The following is a 24201-nucleotide window of genomic DNA, read 5'->3' as shown; positions in this document are numbered from 1 at the left end:
AAATTCCGTTTTTCAAGCTGGTTGACAAGCAAGAAGTGGTCCCACTATCGTTAAATGGTTTGATTTTCTATTTATACCATATTTTATGTAAGTTTTCGTTAATTTTTCAACTATTTAAATAGAGCGGGATTAAGTGGGATCAGCTCGTTTGTTCTCGGTGTATTTGCGGTATTTTTTGTAAATGAGATGGTATATTTCTGAGGGTCAGGTGGGGTATCGAGAAAAACGCGGTCACACTGTTGTTCGGTTTTCGATTTAATAATAATAATAATTTAATTTCGCAAAATTCTCGCAAGAGACAACAACATAGTTCGTTCCCTTAACAAATAGGCAAAATTCATTCAAATCCAAGTGTTGACATCTCAATCGCCAATTTTACGCAACGAAAGCAGCTGCTACGATACGGTCGCGAAGTGTGACGAAGAGAAAAAGCAAAAGAAGGAGAAGTGGTGGAGAGAAAAGAGGCGCGTTGGCAAGCAAAAATCAAAGTCTGTAAAAAAAATAAGTTGAAAATTCTATAAATAGCTCAAAATGACGCGCTTGAAACATTTCTAAAAAAGTTCATAAAACATAAAAAGTCTTCGAATTTTTGTAGTGGTAAATATCAATATTCATCCGCATATGTGTGTGCGTGTGCCTTAAATATTTTCGCACACCACACACACAACCACACACACTCAATTTTCCCCCCTCGCATTGATTTTCCCGATTTCCCTCGAGACCAAGACCCGTTCTTATGAGCGGAGCGGCATTCCAATTGGTCCACACATATCCCAACTAAACTCCGATATGGCCGCTCTTCCACCCCCTAACGCAGTCCATCAGCTGTTTTTAGTCTCAAAATTTTCCATGCTCTTGTTTTGATCTGCAAGCGGAAAATTTTCCGGTCTTGTAGGGCTCTGCGCTTCCTGATTACTTGAAAGTAAATAGCGGCCTGCAAGTGTTAGATAGATGGCCTTCGGGGAGCCGGTTTCCCACCCACATAGTTGACACACTGACAGCAGCAGCAGCGAAGCTTTCAGCTGCATGCAGCTTTTGCAACCACCGAGAGCTTATTTTTTAGCCACAAAAGTCTACTTAATTCAGTAATACTTTAAAGGGAATAAATATCACAGATTGGATAGAGTAGTGTTTATATTTATCCTTAGAAAATTCTGTATAAAAAAGTCATGAAATGAGATTTTTTAAAGTTTGTATATAAATAATCTTTAAATTTTCTGCTTAAAATTTACAATGGGTATGAGGTTTTTTTTCCCCCAGAAAAACAATAGTATCTCCCACCCATCAGAGTCGTTTCCTCGTTAAATTGCAACCATATCCCGACCATACACTGCCAAAGCTTTGCTTCATCAAAAAATAGCTTTCCACTTTGATCAAAGTGTTTTATTGATTCCATTTGTCTATTATTCTCTTAATTTACTTGCAGCCAAAGCAACGACACAACGCATCAGCGATAACCAATAAAAGTGCATAATAGTATTAATAATAATTATAAATAAAAAATAGAACTTTGTTCTTCCATAAATAAACTCTTGTCCCATAAATAAGTGCGAAAAAATTGCAATTTGCCACCATGTCGCGTACAAGTAATTTGTTTTTCAATTCATCGGTGAATTTAGAGACTAAAAAGTGTAATTGTTGATAAACAACAACAACAACAAAGAAAAAAAACAAACACCACACAAAGTCAAAAAAAGTTTAAATAAAAGAAAACCTCAGGTACAAGAAAACCCGTTTGTAAGCGAGAGAGAGAGAGAGATTGTTCCAGAAGAGCCAACCGACATAGAGAGAGCGAAAGAGAGAGAGAGAGAGAGAGAGTGCAGCAGCAGGTTGACAATTCCACAGCAGAGGGAAGACATTCCAGTAAACACACATTCCAGCCCAACCCTCACTCAAAGCCCACGAGTCGGTTACATTTTGCAAGTGAAGAAATCGGTTTACTGCCTAATGGCAACATCGCTTAATAAGACGAGACACAGGCGCAGATTGGCTGCGATCTCGTTCCTATCAAATATTTCATTAGATGGCACACACCGGGACACAAAATTTGGCGCAACATTTGGCAGCAGCATTATCTGCAACCAGAATAAGAATCCGACACCGACCTACAGCAACGGCCACGCCTCGTCGGCGTTGGGACTGGGCGCCGGAGGCTACCATCAGCACTATCAGCAGCATCATCACCAGCGCGGCCATTCGGCCCAGCAGCAGGCGAAGCAACAGCAACAGCAGCAGCAGAACCACCAGTATCAGCAACATCAGCAGTCGTCGCCCCATCATCATCAGCAGCAGAATGGTGGCAGCTCCATACCGATCCTCTGCGCCGCCATCGATGTCCACATCGGAGGCGGTGTCGGGGACTTTGGCATGCTGCTGGACGAGTGCACCACCGCCGCCGCTGCTGGCGGTGGCAGTGATGGTGATGGGCATTTTAGTGAAACTGAAAATATGGGTCAATACTTGATGAACGTCCTGCACACCGACCACAGCGCGGCGACCATCAGTCCCGTTGTGCCGGCTGAAAGACGCAACATAAAGCGACCGACATCGTCGGGTCGTCAGCCCCACCAGGCTCCGGGCAGTGGCAATATGAGCATTCGGCAGCAGCAGACGCGGGCATGTCCCGCCGGCAGCGGAGGATCTGGTGCCGAAAGCGGCAGCGATTCGGATAGCGTCAAAATACCGCTCAAGGTGTCCAATCTGGGCAGCGGCGGTGGCGTCGGAGGTGCAGGGGCAAATATATTGCCCCTCAGAGAACGGTAAGTGAATACTTTAAGGAAATAACTTTCTACAGTTGAAGCTCTTTATCTAAGCAAAATACCAAGCAAAAACCCCTTCAAAGTCTTCTACAGCGCATCCATAATGCCAAATTTTCTTGTTCAGAATTAATTAAGTTTTCCAATAATTTTCATATTGCATAAATTGGAGGTATCCCACCTGAAAGGCAATCATTGATTGACAGCCGACGTCAAAGTTTTGGCTCACGAAAATTTCCCATCAATTTGGGGGAAAAACTTACATATGTTTCGCATACTTATTCATATTTCTCTTTGTTAAGACATTTCCTGCCTCGGGAATACATACATATATATGTATATACCCATCCCATTATGAATCATACTATCGCTGGGACACTTGTAGATTCATCGCGGGCGGAGGGAACTTTGTTTAATACAATCACTTAGATGGGATAATTATTGGTTTCTTCAGTCGGTTTATTTTTGGCACTAATTCGTTGTAAATGATTGAGATATCCGCTTAAGTTGGCACTCTCCAATTGACGCCTGATATCTAATTAGTTTACAAAAGGCTCAAATTGTTCAAATGCGGCGAATACAGCTTGACAAGCGAATAAACAAACAAAACAACAAACAAACCCTCATAGAGACAATGATCCAAACAGCAGGTGAATATTTATTCCGAATTTTCAATATGTGATATTTGAATATGTTTTTTTTAGAATATTTTTGTATCATCTTGCGTTTGTGACGCGTGGTGTTGTACAATAATTATGTGTGCGCATTTACAGTGGGTTAAAAAAGTTTGTGCATTTAATATCAGAAAAATTTAACAGATATACCCACAATATCCATTAGAAAAATACTTTGTAGCGCGACTATAAAAATATACATTTGCTTGAAGTATTTCACGTTTTCGTCGCCTGATTATGCACAAACCCAGTCCGCGGACTGTCCTCTCTGTTGCTTGGGCCTAAAAATAGAATTTATCTGTCTATCATCTAGATGTGTGTGTGGTGGGGCATTGTTGATGATGCGGTTCGTTGATTCTGTGGAGGGATTGTGGCGCCCCATCATTGAGAGACGTGTGCCTCTTCAATTAACGTAAATTGGACAGCGTGCCCCGCAAAATTGTCCAAACAACAATTGTGCACGAGGCAGGCGTTCACTTAATTTTAATCTAAAGCTTTTATTGTGCCACAATTCGCGTGCCTCTCCAGACCGCCCACTCAGCACACCTCTAACAGCTTTGCGGTTTCGTCACGCACTTTAAACGGTTTGTCAATCGTTAAATGGCTACTGTTGTATCTGTAACTGTAACTGTCACTGTAACTGGTCTTTGTCTCTAGCTGTGAATCATCGAAGTTGCTTGACAGAATAGCACGCAATATAATTACGCAATAATTGGTGCAAAAAATAATGAAGGGAAAAGTGGTAACAAGGTTGTGGGGGTGGTGGAGGTGGAGGGGAAACAATGAAAAGCTAGCAAAACGGCTTTAAACTTCCTTGAACTTCCGCTCTCGCAGGGACTGCCCTACACACTCTTCCACTCTCTCTCTCTCTCTCTCTCTCTGTCCCACTCTCCCACGCACATATGTATGTACACTCTGTCTCTGTCTGTATTTCACTCTCACACGCACTCTCCTTCATTCACACTCTCTTGTGGTCGCAGTGCATTCTTTCTTATGCTCTCCTTGGAAAGCTTTGCAAAGCTTTCACTTCAATGCCAACGCATGCGACAAGTTACATTGAACCCGCCGCCGCACTCTGGCTGCAGGTGCTTTTGCTATTGCTATTGCTGGTTGCACCCGTTGCGCTTTGGCAAACTGACCTTGTTTCTGCCCCCACAAACACCCCACCACATGCCCCTCTATTAACCGTATCGGTCGGCTGGGTGCGCGGCATTCTGCTTCTTTTCACGTCGTACAGTTTCGGTTTCAGTTTCTTTTCGCCGACTCACTCAACCCGGCACCCAACCCGTTCAGCCCTTTTGTTGACAGACAGGGGGGTGAAGCCGCTCTAATTGGGTTAGGCTTTTATATTGTTTGTTCACAATTCCCACAAAATGTGCAGTTGGCCCTAAGCCAATTGGCTTTTCATCGACATGTCATAGCATTTGTTCGTGTAAATCATTATAAGTTGCATGCGGCTTGGGCTAATTACAACTTCAGGATTCATTTAACCATTGCATAGAATTTTAGTTGTCTCAGATTAGATTAGATTAGATTTCCCAAAGATCCATGATATAGTCTTGGCTGTACTTGAAAGCGATCTTAACTTGCGAGATTACTGTACAGATAACGGCATTGACGTGATAGACAACTTGGAAATACTCTGAAAGCACTTCAGTTATGATGTCAGGCGTTAGGAAACTGATTGGAATATACTACTCGTAAATATAAATTTATTTTTTTTGTTGGGGACTTGATATTTAATTAATAGTCTTTTCAAGCTGGTTTGTACTTTGGTATTTATGATACAAGCGCAGTGCCATAATGTAGGTGATTCATGCTTAAATTTGTTGGCCAGCAAAGTAACATGAAAACCAAACACTTTAAGTTCCATTAAGAGGCATCGTCAAAACAAAACCTCCCTTCGCTTCCTGTTTATGTGCCATCAAATACAAATGAAGCAAGAGTTCATTTTTACCCACAAATCTTCAATTACATTATTATTTCCGCTCCAAAATGTGGCCCTCAGCTAATTTTCACAATCCACAAATTTGTTGCAAAACGAAAATATTTTGTTATGCGAGACTCCCTCACTGTTGTGGCTCTCTCTCTCTGTGGGAACATTCTTTGCCGCAAAAAGTCGCGCATGGGCAAAAAAGCAAAGCACAGAAAACTACGACGCAAATTGAACAAATCAGCCACAAACAACTTAAGTCCAGTTTTTGTTTTGAAATTTGAGCAACTTTTTGGAATGGAATGGAGTGGAGTGGAGTGAAGTGGAGTTTGGTAATGTGATGTGATGAATGAAAGAGTTGAGCAGGCAGAAAGATTCAAAAATGCTATGCCGAAAAACGTAAACAATTTTTTGCTTTCTCGCTCAGTTGCTCTTCGGAGACCCAAGACCCGAGACCCTCGAAGGCTCGTCGGCGGCGCTCATTCAGAAATTGCGTCATGCCCTTTAATTTGATTTAATGCCATGGCCTGGCCGCCTGTCTCTATCTCTCTCTCTTGCTCTTGCTGTAGGTAATTCAAGGACAGCCAGCCGGCATAATATGTGAAGCTTAGCATTGAACTTGGGCAGGCAAAAAGCTCTCCATCCTGCGGGCATCTGGCAACGCTTGCACGCATTGGTCGTCCTGGTGCTTCGTTTCAATGGCAGGCAATGTCAATGTCAATGTCAGGGTTCGGCAAACCTGTCCAAGCCGAAGGCTCCTCCTGCTGCTCCCCTATCGCTCTGCAACAACCCTGCGGCAAGGCGAGGCACTCCACCGAACTGGGTAACCTTGAGGCCAGAATTTATGCAATCGAAGACGCAATAAGAACCGGTTACGCCCTGCCGCCTGTTACTGTTTGTTTTCGTTGTGCTCTTGATGTTATAATCCTTGAAACAGGCAGTAGCAGCAGCAGCTCAGATTACTGCATTCTGTAGCTCTGTGTTCAAGGTCATGAAAATAAGTCTTAGCATATGTAGCTAGGGGTTGTTCTGTTTGGGATTTTGGGGTTGAAAAGAAGTGTGTCAGTGGTGCAACAAGTTTAAATGCACAAAGGATGCAATTCGCATTGGAAACCTGCTCTCAAAGAACCCGTTTCCATATTTACAACACCCAGAGAGCTCCCCATAGAGAAATGAAAGATCAACACAGACAATCCGTTAAGCTCAATTTTTATGTACATATGTATGTATGTTCACAAAGAAATGTACGATAAGAGCAGAGCGTATACTAGACTGCATATTTGTATGGCAATTTGTTTGCCCATCACTCACTCACGCCCATTATCCAGTCCCCCCATCGAGCTGCGTTCATGGCGCAAGCTACGCTACCCAAAACAAAGGCCGCCACCAGTGCTTATCATTCGAAACACCAACCGATGGTACAGACTGGGACCAGGCCTCTCTTAAAAGTGCTTAATCGGTTCGTTTTGTTTTGTGTGTTTCCCTCTACCTTACTCTCCCTCTCTCCCTGTATATCTCTCTTCTGATATTAAAAGCCAAAGCGGTTCGAAGCGGTTTGAATGGGTTCGGTTCTCTTTTGCTATGGTTGGTATTTTGTTATTCATTTCCACACTCTTTGCTGTGTAGCTTATTTATAAAACATAAGAAAGGGGAAGTTTGAAGTTTATGGAAGTGAAAGCTTCCTGGAAGTAAGGGAAAGAAACTTCCGAAAGATCTTTCATTCTATTTATCTTAGGAAATGTCATGCTAAAGTTAATTTCTATGACTTTTATCCCTTAAACAAAGAATAACGCCTAATCAAATTCCTTTCCATCTGCATGAACAACCTTCAAATGTATTTTAGTCTTTTGAATATACAAAAATGCATTTATTTGCCCTATTTTATTCCCATTATCAACAAACTGTTCGAGGTCTCCATAAACGATTAGTTTGCTGTTGGTTAATTTTTGTTTTTGCTGATCCAAAAAGCTCCATATCGTTCTTCCACTCTATCTTTTGTGCTGATTATTTGTTTACAAGTTGGCGTTTCTCTGTTTCTCGATTTCTGCCTCGCCTGGGCTTTCCTAACACGATTGTTGTTATTGCTGTTTTTCGTTTCTCTCTCAATCACGCTCTTTGCGACCGCTTTTTGTTTTGGGCTTTTGGTTTCCACCTTATCGAGAACTCACCTTTGTTTCGAACTGAGAGTGGGATTGATTATGGTTTCACAGCCGAGCAGTGTGCGTCATTCTCATGGAGGTGTCATCCCATGTAATGCTTTGCTGAAGCTTTTACAGATGAGTAAAACATGTTTTTGATTATACATACATATGTACATACATATATTTGCATATTTACATTCTCTCTATATCTATAATTTTCTTGTTTGTTTACCCCAGACTGTTGGCCATGTTTAGACAAACTTGCATTCCATTTGATTATTTTTGTAGCAGGCACGTGATCTAGTCAAATGTTGAGGGGTAACCTTATATAAAGAGCGTACGGCCATTACCGTCTGTTTGTTCGCTGATAGCCGCAAAACCAACAAGTCTGCGATGACTATGAAGAAAGCTGGTGCCTGATAAACGCGAAATTGACTCAGATGAATTGATTGCCATTTAGGGGAACGGGCCGGGGAAACTGTACAGATAGCGCAATTAAAAAATTAAATTTTCAATTCTTGGTGCTTATAAATTCAGCTCCCGAGCATGATTTATTTGCCTTGGGTCGTCTACAGATGGCAAAAGTGTATTTACGCAAGCGTTTAGTAGCATTTCGGTCAATATTTGCAAATCAGAGATACTCGTAGATTAAGCAGCGTAGCCCAGCTGGGTTGGAACTCGCTAATGAAATACGATTATATGGGTTGAGCAAGATGGTTGTTTTGCCTTAGAGATTTCGAAAGTTTGAAATATTGTCTAAACATTTCTATCTGTTGTCTGTCAACAGATTGATGTTAACGCAGGGCCTGTAAATATCGTCTACATGCTATACATAATCTTAACGCTTGCCTTATGTTAAAAATATGTAAAGTTCTCAAGGGACTGTTAATGGGACTGTTTCCTCTGAAAAATATTTACAATAAAAATAAAAAAATTACAATGCTCGATTCTAACATTGAAAAATTTATTGAGAGCGCATTTTGTTTTATTTTCGTAACAATAAATTCTAAAATTTGATAAACACAGGAATACAAATACATATGTATGTATTGCTCATTTGAGATCATTATCGAGGCAATTTTTAAACAAAATCCCATTTCGAATTCGTCAAAATACTATTGTTAAATATGGAAATTTTGTTTGTTTAAATGACAGGCGCACAGCTATGGATAGTTGGAGTTTCCAAAAGAAAAAAAAAACAATCCGAAAACTATCAAAAACCCTCTGCCCACACACACACACACACACACGTACAGTCAAGGTCCGAGCGTTGCATTTGTGTTGTTGATACCTGCAGCTTATGCTTCGTCTCGCTCTGCCCTTATCGGGCACTCTTATCAGCTCTCTCACACGCACGCACACACTCATTAGCGAGTCAATAAGTTGTACGAAAGACAAACACAAAAGCAAACGCACAAAAATGTTTGCTGCGTTGCGTTGCGGCCGACAGAGGGCCCTTATTACATTAACATTTTGGAGGCTTCTTCTCCTGTCTCTGGCCTCCTCCTTCTACTTCTTGCTCTTACATTTGTAAGCGGTAATATTCGTGTTGCGTTTGCTGTGCGCCTGTTAGAATGCTCCAACTAATTAACGGGTTATGACAGGCTTGGCGCCACCTCCATCATAATTCCAATGGGAGTGGGGTTTTTGGGGTTGCACATCTTGAGACTAATTAGCATCTTATACGACTGCTTTTATAATCCCCAATTAGTTTACAGTTCATTTGACTCTCTCTCACTCTCTCTCATTCTCTGACTTCTGCTTCTGCGGTGCTCACGTAATTTGTTTGGCCCCTCCCCGCTCTCCGTGTGGTGCTCTTTATTTGTCGAGCTGTAACCTCGACCTAGACCAATTATCCCAAGGTAATATGCCAGGCGCTCAGAGGGAGCAGTAAAGCGTTCACTTTGACTTCTGTTGCTTTGCCCTTCGACGCAGCCGGAGCAGCATGTGGTGTGTGTGTGTGCGTGTGTATATATTTATTTTTCCAAAAATACCCATGCTTCGGGTACGGAGCCAGAGCCCCCGCGATAAGCAGCTCTGCTGTGATCGCCCTTAGAAAACCAAATGAATGAATGAAAATCGTTTGTGTGCACTGCATAATTTTCTGTTTCCCTGTGAAAATATCGATCATTGCATGAGGGGTGTGCCGAGGCCCCCTCTGCATGGCCAGAGAGGGAGCGAGCGCACATGTTTGTCATTGAATTTATAAATACGAACAAAAAAATGTATTTATTTTTAAACCAAAAACAAAAAGGTAGCTTTTAGAGCGCGAAACTTTAGATACCCTTCGTCCATGGTTCAGCTAAAAATATACCTCACTAGTTATAATTTTCATAAATACGAAAACTGTATTCGGATATACGGATCCGATCTTAGCGATTCCGACTATGCGAACAAAAAAAAAAACTAAATGCTGCTCCACAGGGAATAGTTAACATACCCTCTGGCTTAGAGTATACACAACGCCTTCAAGGTCCATCCGAACTATGTTTTTGAATTTGATTGTGATATTTTTGGTACGCACGTTTTCCACTTGTCGCGCATTTTTGAGCGCCTGTTGCCCCTTAGATCACTTCGATTCTAACCGAACCCCATCTTCTTCTGTCTTGACAGCACCTTCAGCAATGGGGCAAGCGATCAGCAGAGCATGCAGCCTGAGCGACGGGCACGCCTGAACACGGCGCCTGGGATGCGGGCTGGCTCCAATTCCAGCATCGTGGTGGGCGGCGGCCTCAAGCGAACGTACATACTGAGCGGATCGAGTGTGAGCCACATCACGGATGACAGCAGCACGGAGAGCCTGGCGCCGACGGGCAACTTTTCGGGCAGTTTCCGCAACAGCCTGAGCAAGTCGGTGCAGATCACGGACAGCCGCAGAGGGACAACGGTCCAGGGACTGGGAATGGGAATGGGACAGCGGGATGAGCGAATGGTGCTGGTGTCCCGCAAGATACCGTTCTTCATATTCTCAGCCCTGCCCTACTACAAGGGCAAGAATGGAAGGTGAGTAGAAGGAACATGGAGCTATAGAGTCTATATATTGATTTTACTGATTTTACAGAACCGAGTTCCGCAAGGAGGATCGTCGGCGGCGTAATCCATCCACATCACGTCCGTTGAGCTCCATCAATGATGCCCCATTTGATCCCTTTGATCTGTTGGGCATGCAAAAGGCCGAGAGTGGTCAGGTAAGGCAATCAATTGGGATTATCCAAAAGAATTCCTCATCAACATGTCTGTTTCCTTTGTCCTCAGGATATATCCTATGGTCATCTGTTGATACCATCGCGACAGTACGAGAAGGAGCGCAAAAAGTATGGCAATGCATCGGCGAGTGCATCCATCTTCGAGAATCAAATGGAAATCACCGGCACAGCTGCGCTCAAGAATCACGGCATAGCGAGGTTCGTGCCAAGTTCCCGCCATTCCCCTACCACTATTAGGATCTACTACTATTAGGATCTAATTATGTTGAACACATTCGTTCAGTTACATTTCGTCATACCCCCCCCATGTACCATTTGCCACATATGTACATACATCAACCGTCATTGTGCATGGCCCGCCATACCGAATGATCTATTTAATATAGCATAGACCAAATACATAGTCCCAATATAAGCTAGCAGAAGCAATCGTTATAAGCTCAGCAACAAACTCTGTCCACAAGAATATTTCTCATATTGCATTGTAATGGGATACTCATCCGTTTTTTTGTTTTGTTTTGTTTTGGCTCGTGTTTTTGGGGGCCCAGCTTGTAGCCGAAATGAGGCACTTAGCTGAGCAAACAAAATGCAAAGCAAAAGCCATAAACATACATACATATGTTTGCGTCATCATGAGTCGAATCGAGTCTGATATAACACAATAATCCGAAGTGTTTTTTTTTTTTTAAGTCCAGACGACATATTTCTAGACTTTGTTAAATCTTGAGAACTTATTGCTAGTCTTGCCAAATTTGCAGCGCAGGGAAATACATACATACATAGGCAGCAATCCAATACGTTACGATACTCAGTTTATTTTGTATTTATTTCTTTGTATTAATCGACCCACCCACCTCGTACGCGCCCGCCAAAAAAAAACATTTGAATACATTTTGTGGCATTAACTTGTTGCTAATTCATTTAACGCTTTGCACTACTTCGTTTCAGCACAAAAACCATAACCAAACGTCAAGGCAAATGGTAAATTTATGAAAGCAGCTAATATGACAAAAAAAAAACAAAAAAATAAAAATAAATACCAGCCAATCCCAGCCATGATGTCGCTATCCTTAAGTCCCAGAGGGCTGTGGCCCATGGCTGGGTTTATGCTGCCAAACGCTTTTAGTCCACTAACCAATTTCACACACACACACACACTCACACACACACACACCCACACCTACATGCACACAACCACTCGCGCACATACAAACATCGAACAGAAAAGAACATTGCTTCAACTAACCCGATTGCGCCTTCTCTCACGCTCTGCCTTAAGACACTTTTCGTAGGGGATATATGTATATGTATAATAATCGTGCTCCTTTCCTCTCCACAGGTGCTTTACGTATGAGAATAACAATCGGAACAGTGCGGCCAGTCCCACGCCCGAGAACAAGCTGGATTTGGATATGGATAGCATTTTGCTGGGTGGTGAAACACCCCGTGGTCAGACCGTAAGTGGATATTCACCAGGATTTTCACCAGGAAGAATCTTTTGTAAAATACCCTTTGATATCTTGCAGAATCAGTACTCGGCCAACATCTTGGATGATCCAGAGCTGATTGCTGGCAAGCATCGCACTCTGTTGACCTTTACATCCTACATGACATCGGTGATAGACTATGTGCGGCCATCGGATCTGAAGAAGGAGCTGAACGATAAGTTTCGCGAGAAGTTCCCCGCCATTCAGCTAACCCTGAGCAAGTTGAGAAGGTATTATCCTGGCGTGCCATCTCCCATGAATCTCCCCTATTGATACGTCTGAACGTCTTTCCACAGCATCAAGCGCGAGATGCGGAGGATCAACAAACTGGACACACGCATCGATCTGGTGACCATTTCGCAGGCCTACGTCTACTTTGAGAAGCTCATTCTGGGCAATCTGATCAACAAGAACAACCGCAAGCTGTGCGCCGGCGCCTGTCTGCTGCTTAGCGCCAAGATGAACGATGTGAAGGGCGACGCCCTCAAGAGCCTCATCGAGAAGACGGAGAGTGTGTTTCGATTGAATCGCAAGGAGCTGATATCAACAGAGTTTGCGGTGCTCGTCGCCCTGGAGTTCAGCCTGCATGTGCCCATGCATGAGGTCCTGCCGCATTATCAGCGGCTGCTATACGAGTCCTAGAATTGGCCCCGGCGCTGCGCCGAAAACACTTTGTTGGCAGCAGCGCAGGTGGTGGCGACAGCGGCGGCCACCACCAAGCAGCATCTACGTCGCACCGGTAGTCGCAAGTAGGGCGTGGCGTTGGGAGGCCAAACTAAAAAAACCGTTAGACCAACAACAACAAATCGTTAGTTCGAGAAGTGATCGCTGATTTCGGTGGCGCCACTAAATCCAATGAGTGCGTGTAGAGATCGTGTAGTGTCGCCACAGAGACATGTTTTTGACATGTAGATCTTTTGTAGCAAAACAGGAATTACTTGTAGGGTTTTCATTGGACGAAATTTGTATTCTTCAGGGCGGCATTTGGGGGAGGGAAAGTGGGAGCTACTGCCCCGGGGGCTTTGACAGCAGAAAGCACCCAAAATACCCAAAAATATCTACGTTTATTACGTCTATTTTCAAAACGGTTTTTTTTTTTTTTCTTTTTTACGATAATTCTTGCACATACATTTTAATATTGTTCTTGCATAAAGAAACAATATATCCTATCCATATTAATTCATACATACATACATAAAACATAAACGCAATACATTTTCGAAAATGAAATAACTAAATAATGTGGTAATATTTATTGAAATGCCACTTCTTGTGGGCGATCAATGCTTGTAAGACTTGACGGAAAAAAATGGTTACTTTAATTCGAAAACTATTAGTGGCCTCCAGGCCTCTAACACCGGCCCTGTATTTTATCAAACTTCAATGCGAGTAGATATGCGGTTATCGTGCTTATTACATTATATTATATGCTACCCTAAGGCATTAGCATAAGTTTTACTACAAAAAAAAAAACTTCAAAAAGTAAAAAAAAACATGACCCCCTTCCCATTCTTAATCCCTAGATTCGTAAGTGTTTATGTTTTTAGGAAAGTTACATATGTATGTTTATTTTCTTGGGTTTTCTGTTATTGACATTTAAAAAATGAATAAACTTACCTTAACCAATAACCAATACCATAAAACGCTAATTTATGCAGTGATAAGCTCAGCTCTTATCAACATTTTGTTGTCGCTGCCCCAGCCCCAGCCCAGCACCAGGCACTGCTACTTCTGTTGTTGTAATGTTAATTTTATTCAAATTTTCACATCGACGATCTCTGCCTATTGCTGTTTGCTGTTGGCCGCGTGCCCAAAGCTGGCTAATCCGACCGGACAGGGCTGAAGATCCCACGTTACCTTGCCTCTCCAATCGCATCGCATCGCCCCGTAAACGTATCGATTGGCTTGACAGTTGGCGGATGGTGCCATCAATCAGAAATCAATAAATTACTTACGATCGATTATTTGTCAGCGCAACAGGAGCTCAGCAGTCTACAACAGGTGGCAGACACGAAATAAAAAAAAAAGAGTTCTCTGCGATAACCCGAAAAAGTACGGGCCAGCACACGTGTGCCGTGCCGCAAGAGGGGAACCATCGCATCGGCTGCCGGTGGAGGGGTAGGGGAGCACGGAACGTGCCATGCACATTGCCTTTGTTGGGTTTTTCATTATTTGTGGCTGTTGGTGCCATCGGTAAACTCTTTTGTGATAAGCACTCCATTGGTGTTTTTGTAGCTAAAAGCTTTTCGGGCAGCCAGAAAATGCAGAGAGGTCGCTACGGCCCAAGGTGTTTGAATACGAGGTGGGGCATTCCCAGTGAGCGATCTGACGACAGTTACTTACAAATGTATGTCTCACAAACGAGTGCAAGTGAATCACAAAATAGGTAACTCATAGAACGGAAATGCCTCACCTTGTAAATGTAGGCTTTGCAGGTGTACAATCCACAAACTCCAAGAGAGTATAGGGCGTGTATGTGTGTGTGTGTGTGTATAATGCGTTGCAATCGCATTTAGATTTTCACTTATCAGCACAATTTAATGGGTAACGACCTCCAAGAGGGGAGTTGCGACTATCCGTATGCCCTATGTTTGGTGAATAATTCCGTATGAAAGAATATTTATGATATATATTTGGTGGAGATAAGATTTCATAATTTTTAAGGATATTGGAAGTTATACACCCTAGATATACCCTAGCCTTCAATTCTACTCTTCATTAAAACTTCATTAGAATTTAATGAAAATTCGAAATTAAAGCAATTTAATTGGAGGCAAAACTCTCATTTAATGACCGCGGGGGAAATTGTGTGTGAGGGAGATACATATGTACATACAGAATATTAAATTTCCTATTTCAGCTTCTCTCTCTCTGTCTATCTCACCCCAGCTCGCTGCATGGCTTGCCGCCACATGGCCCCGCATAATAGAAACGCTCAAAACTAATTAACGCAAAAGCAAAGCCGGAACTGAAGGCATCTCTACCCTCCCCTCCCCCGCACTCACTGTTTTGGCCGTTTTCCACATTCTCTCTCCGCTGCCACGCGTTCATTGGGTCAAAGAGAGTGAGAGAGAGTGCGGTCGGTGCGGTCTTCGGTTCTGTTTCTGTTCGCCTGACATGAGCGTCTGCTGCTGCTGCTGGTCCGGGTGCATGGGTTGGGTACGGGATTAGATGTGTGTGTGTGTGTTTGTGTGGGGGGCACGGCCACACACCCCCTATACCCAAGTTTATTACTCATTAGCACGCACAACTGTCCGTCCCGTCCCGTCCGTACTGCGAAAGAGAGAATCAGCAGCAGTAGCATAAACTTTTGCGCAACTTTAGCTCATTTATTAAGAGCCGAACGAACCCCATCCGCACACACACACACACAGGAACTTTTTCATTAAAATTTCGCTTTCATTTATTAGACATTTTTCTTCGCCCCCCTTTCTCAGACAGCACAACTCCCGGCTCACTGTGCCTTATCTTTTGTGGTTTCTCTGCGTTAACAGTTGTTAGTTAGTTGAACTCCCCAACCCCCACGCACACTTTTACCACCCCACCGCACACACACACACACCGCTCTGATTGGAAAGTTCTTTCTTTCATTCGGTCTTTCTTTTGCTCGCCTGCAACGGGACTATTTTCATGGCTTCCGACCGAGCTCTCCCCCCCGCCACCGACATCCATCATTGAGGGAAGACTGGCCGTGGCCAAGCGAACGTCCGACCAATATTCCATTTGCTGCTGCTGCTGCTGCTGCTGCTGCTTGTGTTGCTCCCGCTGCTGCTGCTGTCGACGCTGCTGTTGCTGCTGCTGTCGCTGTCGCTGCTGCTGCTGCTGCTGCTGCCGTCGTCGTAGTTGCCTGTCGACTATCTGCGGTTTTCTGTGCGCCTGATACTATGCGCCGAGTTAATTGGTTTGCAAACAAATTAACCAACGTGGGTGTGTACGTTTCCTAATTAGCAGCTTTTGTAATTAAATATGCCCGCAGCCGTACAAACTCACACACACACACACACACACACCGCTCATTCGTTCGCCGAAAGAGCCGAAAGAGGCAAAGGAATGGAGAGAGGGCAGGGTGCGTATGTGTGTGGGCATGTACAATGGTATAACGGTTCATGTGACGCACAGCGGCGTCTCTGGCGGGGCGCACTTGACTTAGCTAATGAAGGCAGACAATACTATACCATACCGAACCCGAATCCCTCTCAGCGTACGCCCCACTCGAATGGGTATATTCCAGCGACGCGAAGGCAAAGGGAGCGGCTGTGGTTGACTGATGTTGGCAAGGGGGGAGTCGGGTGGCAGCTCTGTCGTCCCAAATGAAAATGCATTTTAATTAGGGGTTTTGTTGGCTTTTGTTTTAAGTTCAGTTTTGTTCTTGTTGTAGCTGCTGCTGCTGGGACTGCTGGTGCTTCTGGTCGATGGAGAGGGGTGGGGGCTTCATTCATTAGTTGAATCAAGCCAGAGATGCTCAATAGGGTTGTCGAGTGTGCGAAAATGGAAAAAATGAATTCAAAGGAGATGGACAAACGAATTTCTTTGCATTTGTATTTGCATATATTTTATGGTCAAGATTGAGGGAATGAAAAATATATAGTATAAGGTAGGGGATTTTTTTTTAACATTATTTTAATTAATTTTCAAAAGTTTCCCGTCCACAGACTGCTCTTATACTTATACTGCTCTTATATGCCAAGCACCACTAATGATTATCCTTGTCCTATCCATTTTTATATATGTATTACCTTTGCAAATTTCCAATCTCACTTTCATTTGAATTCCGCCAGCGACTCGACAACCCTGGACGAGTCCAAGCGATAAGCAAACCCAACGGGACATTGAAAAAGAAGCAAAAACAAAAGTTTGGCCAGCAGAGTGCAACCAGGCGGCAGACTCTCAGTTGGAGAGGGACACAATACGATAGGCCCTCTCCCTTTCTCTCTCTCTCTCTGTCTATCTCTTTCTCTTGAATGGATTGTAGTACGAGTACTATGGCACCCACAAGTTCTGCTTTTTGCCAGTCATTATAAACGTTGTTGTAGTTGCTTTATTCGATGCGGACTCGAGCAGACAGCAGGCAGGCAGGCAGGCAGGCAGTGGCAGCCCCGCAGCAAAAAAAAGGTCCAATTAAAAAACCACGACAATTAACGGGGAGCCAAGTGAGTTAACTTGGCATAAGTGGAATTTTAATTGGCAACACGAGAGAGAGATGGCCGCGAGCCGAGGGACTTGCCGAGTGCCGATAAGTGCAACGCCGCGGAGATTCGAGTCTGTGGGGGTAGGTGGGTGGCTGTTGGAGGAGGAGAGTCACAGCAGAGTCGACCCATCGGCCGTGGCGTGAGGGGGGGACCGCTTCTCGTCTCGTTATATGTATGTTTGGTTCCCGTGAGTCTCCGGGTAGGCAAACGGGAACGGGGAGCGGTGCGCGCGGTTGGCTCCCGGTAGTTAAGTAAATGAGCATTTTGTTTCACTAATGAACACTAATGAACGCCAGCCAGAGAGACAGCACTTGGATTAAGGCACGGACTCCGTTCCCTCTCTCTCCCTCTCTTCTCTTTCTCTATGTGTGTGTGTGTAGTGTGTATGTGTGTGTGTGTGTGTGTGTTGGGCCTTTTGTTGGTTTGGGGTTTTGTGTTGTTAATTAATAAACACGAAAGCCCAGAGAGACCACGTACCTTCCATTGTGTGTGTGTGGATGGTGGATGGATGTGACTGGGTGTATGTTTGTACCCAGTTTTGAAGGGGTTAAAATAAGCAATTAGTTGGATTTTCGACTAGGCGCTCAGAAAACGAGCAGACGCTGAAACTGGCAGCAGGCGAAGGCAAGGCCAGGCCGCGCCGCGCCGGGCCGGGCCGACAGGCTGGCAATTCTGCCAGGCCAACAAAACCGAAATGAGAAAGTTTCAAACTGTTGCCCTCCTCATCGTCGGCGTCGCCGTTGTTGCTTCTTCTAACGAGGCAGCGGCGCAGGAGCTTAACCGAAACGTTGGCATGGGCCATGGGGCAAGGGCACAGCAGAGCAGAGCACCGAGCAGAGTGGAGCGGAAAGGGAAGCAGCGCCAGCGCAAGAGAGTCTCTCCCGACTAGGGAGTCCATCCAGCAGGTAAGCCAGCCACGCATCTGCCCCGCGGGGGGAGGCGGGAATGGGAAGGGAAGGTGCCTAGCTGCGGTGGGAAAAAGTTTCTGCTGGTTGTCTGTGCTGTCGGGGCTTAATTAGTGCCGCGATGAGTCGAGCAATTAGCATGGACACAAACCAGAAATGATGAATGGGGCAGCCGCAGTCCCGCAGTCCCAGCAGTGGCACGTTGCAGATTGCGGTTGTGTAAGGTCGGGGATGGATGTGTTTTTGGCATGGGTTCTGGGCTGTGAGATTTTTTTGTGTGCCTCACTCTTAAGCAAGTTATGTTTATGTGGGGTTAGATTGGGGAGTTAGGCAAGGTTAAGGTAAGGAGAGAGATACTTTTGGAAAGGTTTTGTTGGTTTAGTTTAATCTCTGGCACGTTGAAATCGCAAGAATAATCATTCCTTAGATCAACCTCAAAAGCCACCCAATACACAGCCAATAAATCGCCCTAACAGGCCCTACCAACACACATAATATAAATAGAAAAATTAAATAGAAAATTCCTTCTAGGGCCCGCAATCTACTTTCATAATCAGACACCCATAAGGTGTTTTTTTTTTGATTATTCCAATGAGTTTTTCTATGCACAACTGATCAACAGAAATAGATCGAAGAGCTGCGAATAATAACTGCACAACAAACACAACGAATGCGGCGGCAATGGGTGGATAACATTCTAATTGAGTTCCCGAAACATGACAAATGAATCACGTTAATCCAACGACAATCAAGATATATGTACGAGTGTGTATGCATATTTATGTACGAGTATGGAAGACGCCTATGACAGCTTGGTCGCAATAACTTTCCGGCGAGGGTCGGTCGGGTGCCATTGAGCTGTTAGACAAGATGACTTTATATGGCAAAGCGCCAAGCGACGCGCCATTGTCTGCCACCGATTGGAGTGCGAACTTGTGGAGGAGGCAACGTCGACGACGACTCAACCTGGACGCTGACTGACGCTGCAAACCCGTTCGAAAAACAGAAACAGAAACAGACGGAAGAAACAGACGCTCAACCGGCGGGCGACATGCCCCTGACGTCAGCGATTCAAATAAGCCAAGTAAGTATATACGAAATGTGGGGGTCGGGTCTGATCTGTGGCAGAAAACAATCATTTACATGACGAGTTTTGCGCTCAAACAAGGTGAAATCATATTTTAGAATACGACCAGCACTGTGTTAGCTCAATCGTGTATTGGAACGCGCAGTGAACACATCGAACCGGAAAACACACAACACACAGATCACAGATTAGAGATGTCGCTACGCAGGAAAGAGGACTATATACCCATCAAGTGTGAGGGCTGGGATGGCAAGTTCGTCTATCAGGATGGAGCCGTGAACAATGTGTCCAAGGTGCGACGCCACAATCAGAATGTGACCAACACCAACAACTTCTATGGCTGCAACACGGAGCCCATTGTCCTGCCCACCGCCTGGGATGGCACATTCGTGAAGAGCGGCGAAACGCGCATCAAGCCCGAACGCAATCGATCCGACGATCAGGACTATTACGATTTTAACACGGAGCCGACCGTGTTGCCAACGACATGGAGCGGCGACTTTGTCACCGATCCGAACGATGTGCGCATCAAGCCGGAGCGTAACTTTTCCGATGCCCGGGACTATGCCGAGGCGAGTCGCTTCAAGTTGGTGCAACATTGAAGGAGCGATACCTATATCCCTATAGCGATCTTCTATTCCAATTCGTGAGCAAACAAACTAACTCTGCAATCAGTATACACGTATTCCCCCCCATTTGTTTGGTTCGGTTTTGCATTGTACTCCCTAACCTAAGCGTTCGTTGTATTTTTATGTTTATAGATATTTATTCGTACACCTAATAAACAAAGCAAAAAAAAAAACTGAAATCATTGCTAGAAAGTTCCGTTGTGCAATCAACCTTCGGTATGGCCTGGGACTGGGACTGTGCCTGGGACTGTGACTGGGACTACGTAGGTGTAGGCGTAACCCTCCGATATTCAGTGGCCTTTTATGGCGATTTATTGTGATCGTGTTTTTTGTTTTTGTTTTTGTTTTTTTGCAAATTTGCTTCATAATTATAATCATTGTTGGAATGCCTCCATCTTGGGAAGTAAAGAATCTTTGACTGATTGGACATTCAATGAATCACAAGAATCGAATCACTTGCAATCTGTTGCATCTGCAGACTGTAAGTCCCTCGAGGAAATCCCCTCTGAGATCAACTAAAGCAAATTGGTGGGGCTTTCTATTTTATTTGTTTACTCCACTGCAAGTGTCGCCCCATAAAGTAACCTTGTTGAAAGCTTTTCGTTTAGGAAATAAATTAATTTTCACTCTTGAGCAAATACAGAACTCAAGTTGATTCCGCGTATTGTGAATCCCACGAGCCTTACGCAAACACTCTGTCAGCTGGAGCAAGTCTTTCTAGATCATTGTGCTCCGACGATATACGGAGAAAGATTTGGTTGTGCTACAAAAATATATAGCATCGAGATTGTAGAGGTCGCAGCTGATAAGAAAGCGTCTACACACGTCTATATAAACTGTAGCTCAGTAATGGCTCGATCCACAGTCACAGGCAAGATGCAGAGTTATTTTGTTGCCATCACCGTCAGCCTGACAGTTGTGGGTCTCGCCGCGGGCCAGTCAACGCCTGTTACCAAGTCGCTGGAGGATTATTTAGGTCAGAATCAGCGGCAGTACGATGCGCGAGTCAGGCAGTATGAGCAGGATTTGGCCAACTTTCGCACGCTGTTCAGCAAACGGCAGGAACTGATCGATTTGCAGGCCGATTTCCTGCAACTGAAGCTGGAGGAGGCCGCCGTTCGCATAGATCCCCTCGGGCTCATCGATCCCTGGCACAGGCAGTGCGTCCAGAACTACAGCGGGAGCATACCGACGATAGCCACTGCTCGATCCGGAGTGACCAAATGCCGGGCAACCATCAATGGCGTTCTCAACAATGCCGAGAGCACGTACAACACTCTGAAGAACTACTACAACGTCAATCTGAAGAACTCCCTGTCTGACTGTGTCAAGAACTTTCCGAATGCCCAGCTAAACTACACGCTCTGTGTGACCAAAGCGGTGAGTACTCTCCACGACTTACCCCCAAACAATCCGTACTTAGATGCTGCCAAATTCCATCTACAGATTGCCACCACCAATACGGTCTCGATTGCCAACCAGAATAATTTCAACATCTACCTCAAAGATGCCGATTGCACCGCCGATGCGCGCATCAGAGCTGCCTGGACATGCTCCACTGGCCAGGTGTATGCCACCGGCGCTACCATCGAAACGGCCCAGCGGCTCATCGACAACTGCATTGACAATCAGCTCGTGTGCGGCTCCGCATCCTGCTCGGCCGGTTGCCCAAATATTTCCTTCATAAGCCTAACGGAGGGTGACTTCCGCAATGAAACCATCAGAAATCCCTTCCGCGGCCTGAGCACCCAAGCTGGTTGCAGGGAGTTCAGATTTAAGTAATGAACGAATAGCCCAATGAGGAATGGGAATTGTATTGAGTAGAATTCAACCAAAGCAAATAGTTAAATAGCATTAAAAAGCATTTATTTGGTTATTTTTATGTATGCATATATGAAGCGTATACTTGATATAAAGCTTCGACAGCTGAGCAAATATTGTTATAGGTACTTAGCTGTGTGGGGGATAACCATCTGCTATCATTAATATTGTGCTATAGATTCAGATATATAGAAGCCCATAGATCGTTGCGAAAGAGTCTTCTGCAGGAAGAATACGAAATCAGTGATGAAAGTTAAAGGAAACAAAATTCAGTTTTCGTAACCCTTTTTGTGGCCTCAAGCCAAACGATCTATTAGGAGCTCAGCAACGATCTGTAGCTGACTACAGAATCCACACACAAAATCTTAGAGCATTATAGCGCAGCATTCCAGGTAGCCATTAGCTCTGGAATGTTAAGCCACTCAAAAGACACTCCCTAACCATTCTCAATAGATCCCAATTTCCCAGAATTTGGTATCGCATCAAATCTGGGACCACTTTGTGTGTGTTTTTTTCTTAAGAACATGTTCTATTCATGCGCATTGCATTATCTGCGGATAAATGCCTGAGCACAGATCAAAGATCGGCACAGACTACGCATTGAAAACCGATCCTTTTGTGTGACGATGGGAAAATGCTGTGGTTCTTGGCTTGACTTGACACGGGCCTGACCGTGTGAAATATTTCCACTCTTATGGCAGCAAGCCAATATTGTTAACAGGCCTGCAGGGAAAGCAGTAGGTTAAGCCGGAAAAACGATGGAAAACCAGCACGAGCAGGTAGTCAACACATGTCGCTCCATGAGCAGATGCGTGAGAAATCTTTGATTTGGAAAAACGATCCTTTGCTTTGTGGGAAAATTACGGCTGCTACATAGAAGAAGAGAAGGTTTTTTATTAGTAGTTTTTTTTATCGTGTGAAACTTTCCAAATGTTTGTCAAATTTGTTGAAATTACGACCAGGAGATCAGAATTTGCCGTAGGTGAAGGCTAGGATGCACCAGTGGAATAGAAGAAACAGGACATAGATTCAAAAGAATATGTCTATGCCTCAGCCGAAGCATCTGCGGGAAAGTGCACAATTTTCTTTGGAGCGTGTTTATTTCTCCAGCTCTGTAGAACCGCAGAACAGGTGATCAGTGGTTCTAGCAGCTAAACCCAAAGAGAATTGTAGAATTCTACCTGCTTATAGGCATAGAAAATGCAGCATTGATTTTGATCTTCCACCTCAAAAGAGTAAGCCATACAAATGATTCTTTGGGATTCGTAATAAAAAATGTGGATAAAAAATACAATACCATTTGCAGCCGGAGCAGGTGTGGGAAAAATCTTCATCTGCCTGCTGGACCCATGCCATTCCGCAGCGTGTGAATTTTCCAGATGGTTTGTGGAAATGTTGGAATATTCTAGCAGGCCAACAGCACAAACAGTAGCACAAGCCATTGAATTTTCCAAAAAGATCGGAGTTCTACCTGCAGCCACCGCCTGGGAAGCGGCAGCTGGCACCGAGCACACGATGCAGCGATTAACATTTTCCGGCAACCTGTTGCTTTTGAAAAGAGATATACTCCCTTTATCCCATAGATGCATTTTCTAAAAAACGGCTGCTATTCAAGCAAACAAAATGAATAGGGAATTGCAGCAGGAGCAGCTGCGTGGGAATATTGTCCTCTGCCTGTTGATTCCGCGCAGGGATCGTGTGAATTTTACAGCCCAATCGTAGAGATGAACAACTTTTCTACTAGGCCAGCAGGAAAATCAGTAGCTGTCTGAAACGATTTGCCCTACCTGCTGTCCGGGGCCTGGGAAAATGCAGCTGGAAAGGAGCACACGATAGAGCGGTTTTAATTTTCCGGCAACCTGTTGCATGGGAAAAGGATACTCCTCTTTTTAAAAAACGATCCCTTAAAAAATATTGAAGAATGGGAAAAAACTTCTAAGAAGCAGCTGTGGGAAAATTGTCCTCTGCCTGTTGATCATCTGCACAATCGTCCTGATCGTGTGAATTTTCCAGCCTAATCGTGGAAATGGAAAACTTTTCTACCAGGAAAGCAGACAAAAAAGGTAGCAACTCGAATGCATTTTCCCATCTGTAGTCGAAGCCTGGGAAAATGCAGCTGGAAAAGAGCACACGATTTTAGGACAACCTGCGGCCTTAAAAGCGGAACCTCCTCCTTTTTCATTATGAAAATAATTCTTTTTAAATCTGTTACTTAAACAAAATTGAATAGGATGTGCCGCTCTGGGAAAGGTACTTTTCAATATGATGCTACCTGCTGCAAGGGACCGAAAAATTCAGCTCGAAAGGAGCACGGGACAAATCGAATAGCCCACGTCTTGGGAAAGGATCCTCCCTTTATTTAAGTAAAATTTA

At 44.3% G+C, this 24201-nt stretch overlaps 3 protein-coding genes across 5 annotated transcripts; all 3 read left to right on the top strand.

Moving 5' to 3' along the window:
* Positions 1-237: 237 nt before the first annotated feature.
* Positions 238-13820, top strand: LOC111075637 (CDK5 and ABL1 enzyme substrate 1). 3 transcript variants are annotated; one of them, XM_022369071.2, is made up of 9 exons: positions 238-488; positions 1427-2759; positions 10118-10507; positions 10566-10692; positions 10760-10908; positions 11659-11691; positions 12050-12167; positions 12237-12427; positions 12494-13820. In XM_022369071.2, exons 2-9 carry the CDS (start codon positions 1948-1950, stop codon positions 12837-12839), a joined length of 2166 nt encoding a protein of 721 aa, XP_022224763.2. In that variant the 5' UTR covers positions 238-488; positions 1427-1947; the 3' UTR covers positions 12840-13820. The 3 variants fall into 3 exon arrangements, with proteins under 3 accessions (XP_022224763.2, XP_022224762.2, XP_022224764.2); XM_022369070.2 differs by having other exon boundaries at positions 238-597; XM_022369072.2 differs by lacking the exon at positions 11659-11691 and having other exon boundaries at positions 240-597.
* Positions 13821-19491: 5671 nt separating this feature from the next.
* Positions 19492-20181, top strand: LOC111075643. Its single transcript, XM_022369078.2, has one exon. The coding sequence runs from the start codon at positions 19573-19575 to the stop codon at positions 19978-19980; it is 408 nt and encodes a 135-aa protein (XP_022224770.1). The 5' UTR covers positions 19492-19572; the 3' UTR covers positions 19981-20181.
* A 675-nt stretch (positions 20182-20856) lies between these two features.
* On the top strand, positions 20857-21937 carry LOC111075642. Its single transcript, XM_022369076.2, has 2 exons — positions 20857-21387; positions 21454-21937. The coding sequence occupies exons 1-2, from the start codon at positions 20857-20859 to the stop codon at positions 21787-21789; spliced, it is 867 nt and encodes a 288-aa protein (XP_022224768.2). The 3' UTR covers positions 21790-21937.
* The last annotated feature ends 2264 nt before the right edge of the window (positions 21938-24201 follow it).

Source organism: Drosophila obscura, unplaced genomic scaffold (genome assembly GCF_018151105.1).
Source record: "Drosophila obscura isolate BZ-5 IFL unplaced genomic scaffold, ASM1815110v1 contig_186, whole genome shotgun sequence".
NCBI classification, from domain to species: domain Eukaryota; kingdom Metazoa; phylum Arthropoda; class Insecta; order Diptera; family Drosophilidae; genus Drosophila; species Drosophila obscura.
The sequence above is the reverse complement of the archived record's forward strand: the minus strand, read 5'-3'. Positions and strand labels throughout refer to the sequence as shown.

Bases quoted from the DNA above. Each gene is read 5' to 3' on its own strand.
- LOC111075637 (XM_022369071.2), top strand. From the start codon at position 1,948: ATGGCAACATCGCTTAATAAGACGAGACACAGGCGCAGATTGGCTGCG. The intron at 11,692-12,049 runs GTAAATTTATGA...TCCTCTCCACAG, and splicing joins ACCAAACGTCAAGGCAAATG to GTGCTTTACGTATGAGAATA. The intron at 12,428-12,493 runs GTATTATCCTGG...GTCTTTCCACAG, and splicing joins ACCCTGAGCAAGTTGAGAAG to CATCAAGCGCGAGATGCGGA.
- LOC111075642 (XM_022369076.2), top strand. From the start codon at position 20,857: ATGGCTCGATCCACAGTCACAGGCAAGATGCAGAGTTATTTTGTTGCC. The intron at 21,388-21,453 runs GTGAGTACTCTC...TTCCATCTACAG, and splicing joins CGCTCTGTGTGACCAAAGCG to ATTGCCACCACCAATACGGT.
- LOC111075643 (XM_022369078.2), top strand. From the start codon at position 19,573: ATGTCGCTACGCAGGAAAGAGGACTATATACCCATCAAGTGTGAGGGC.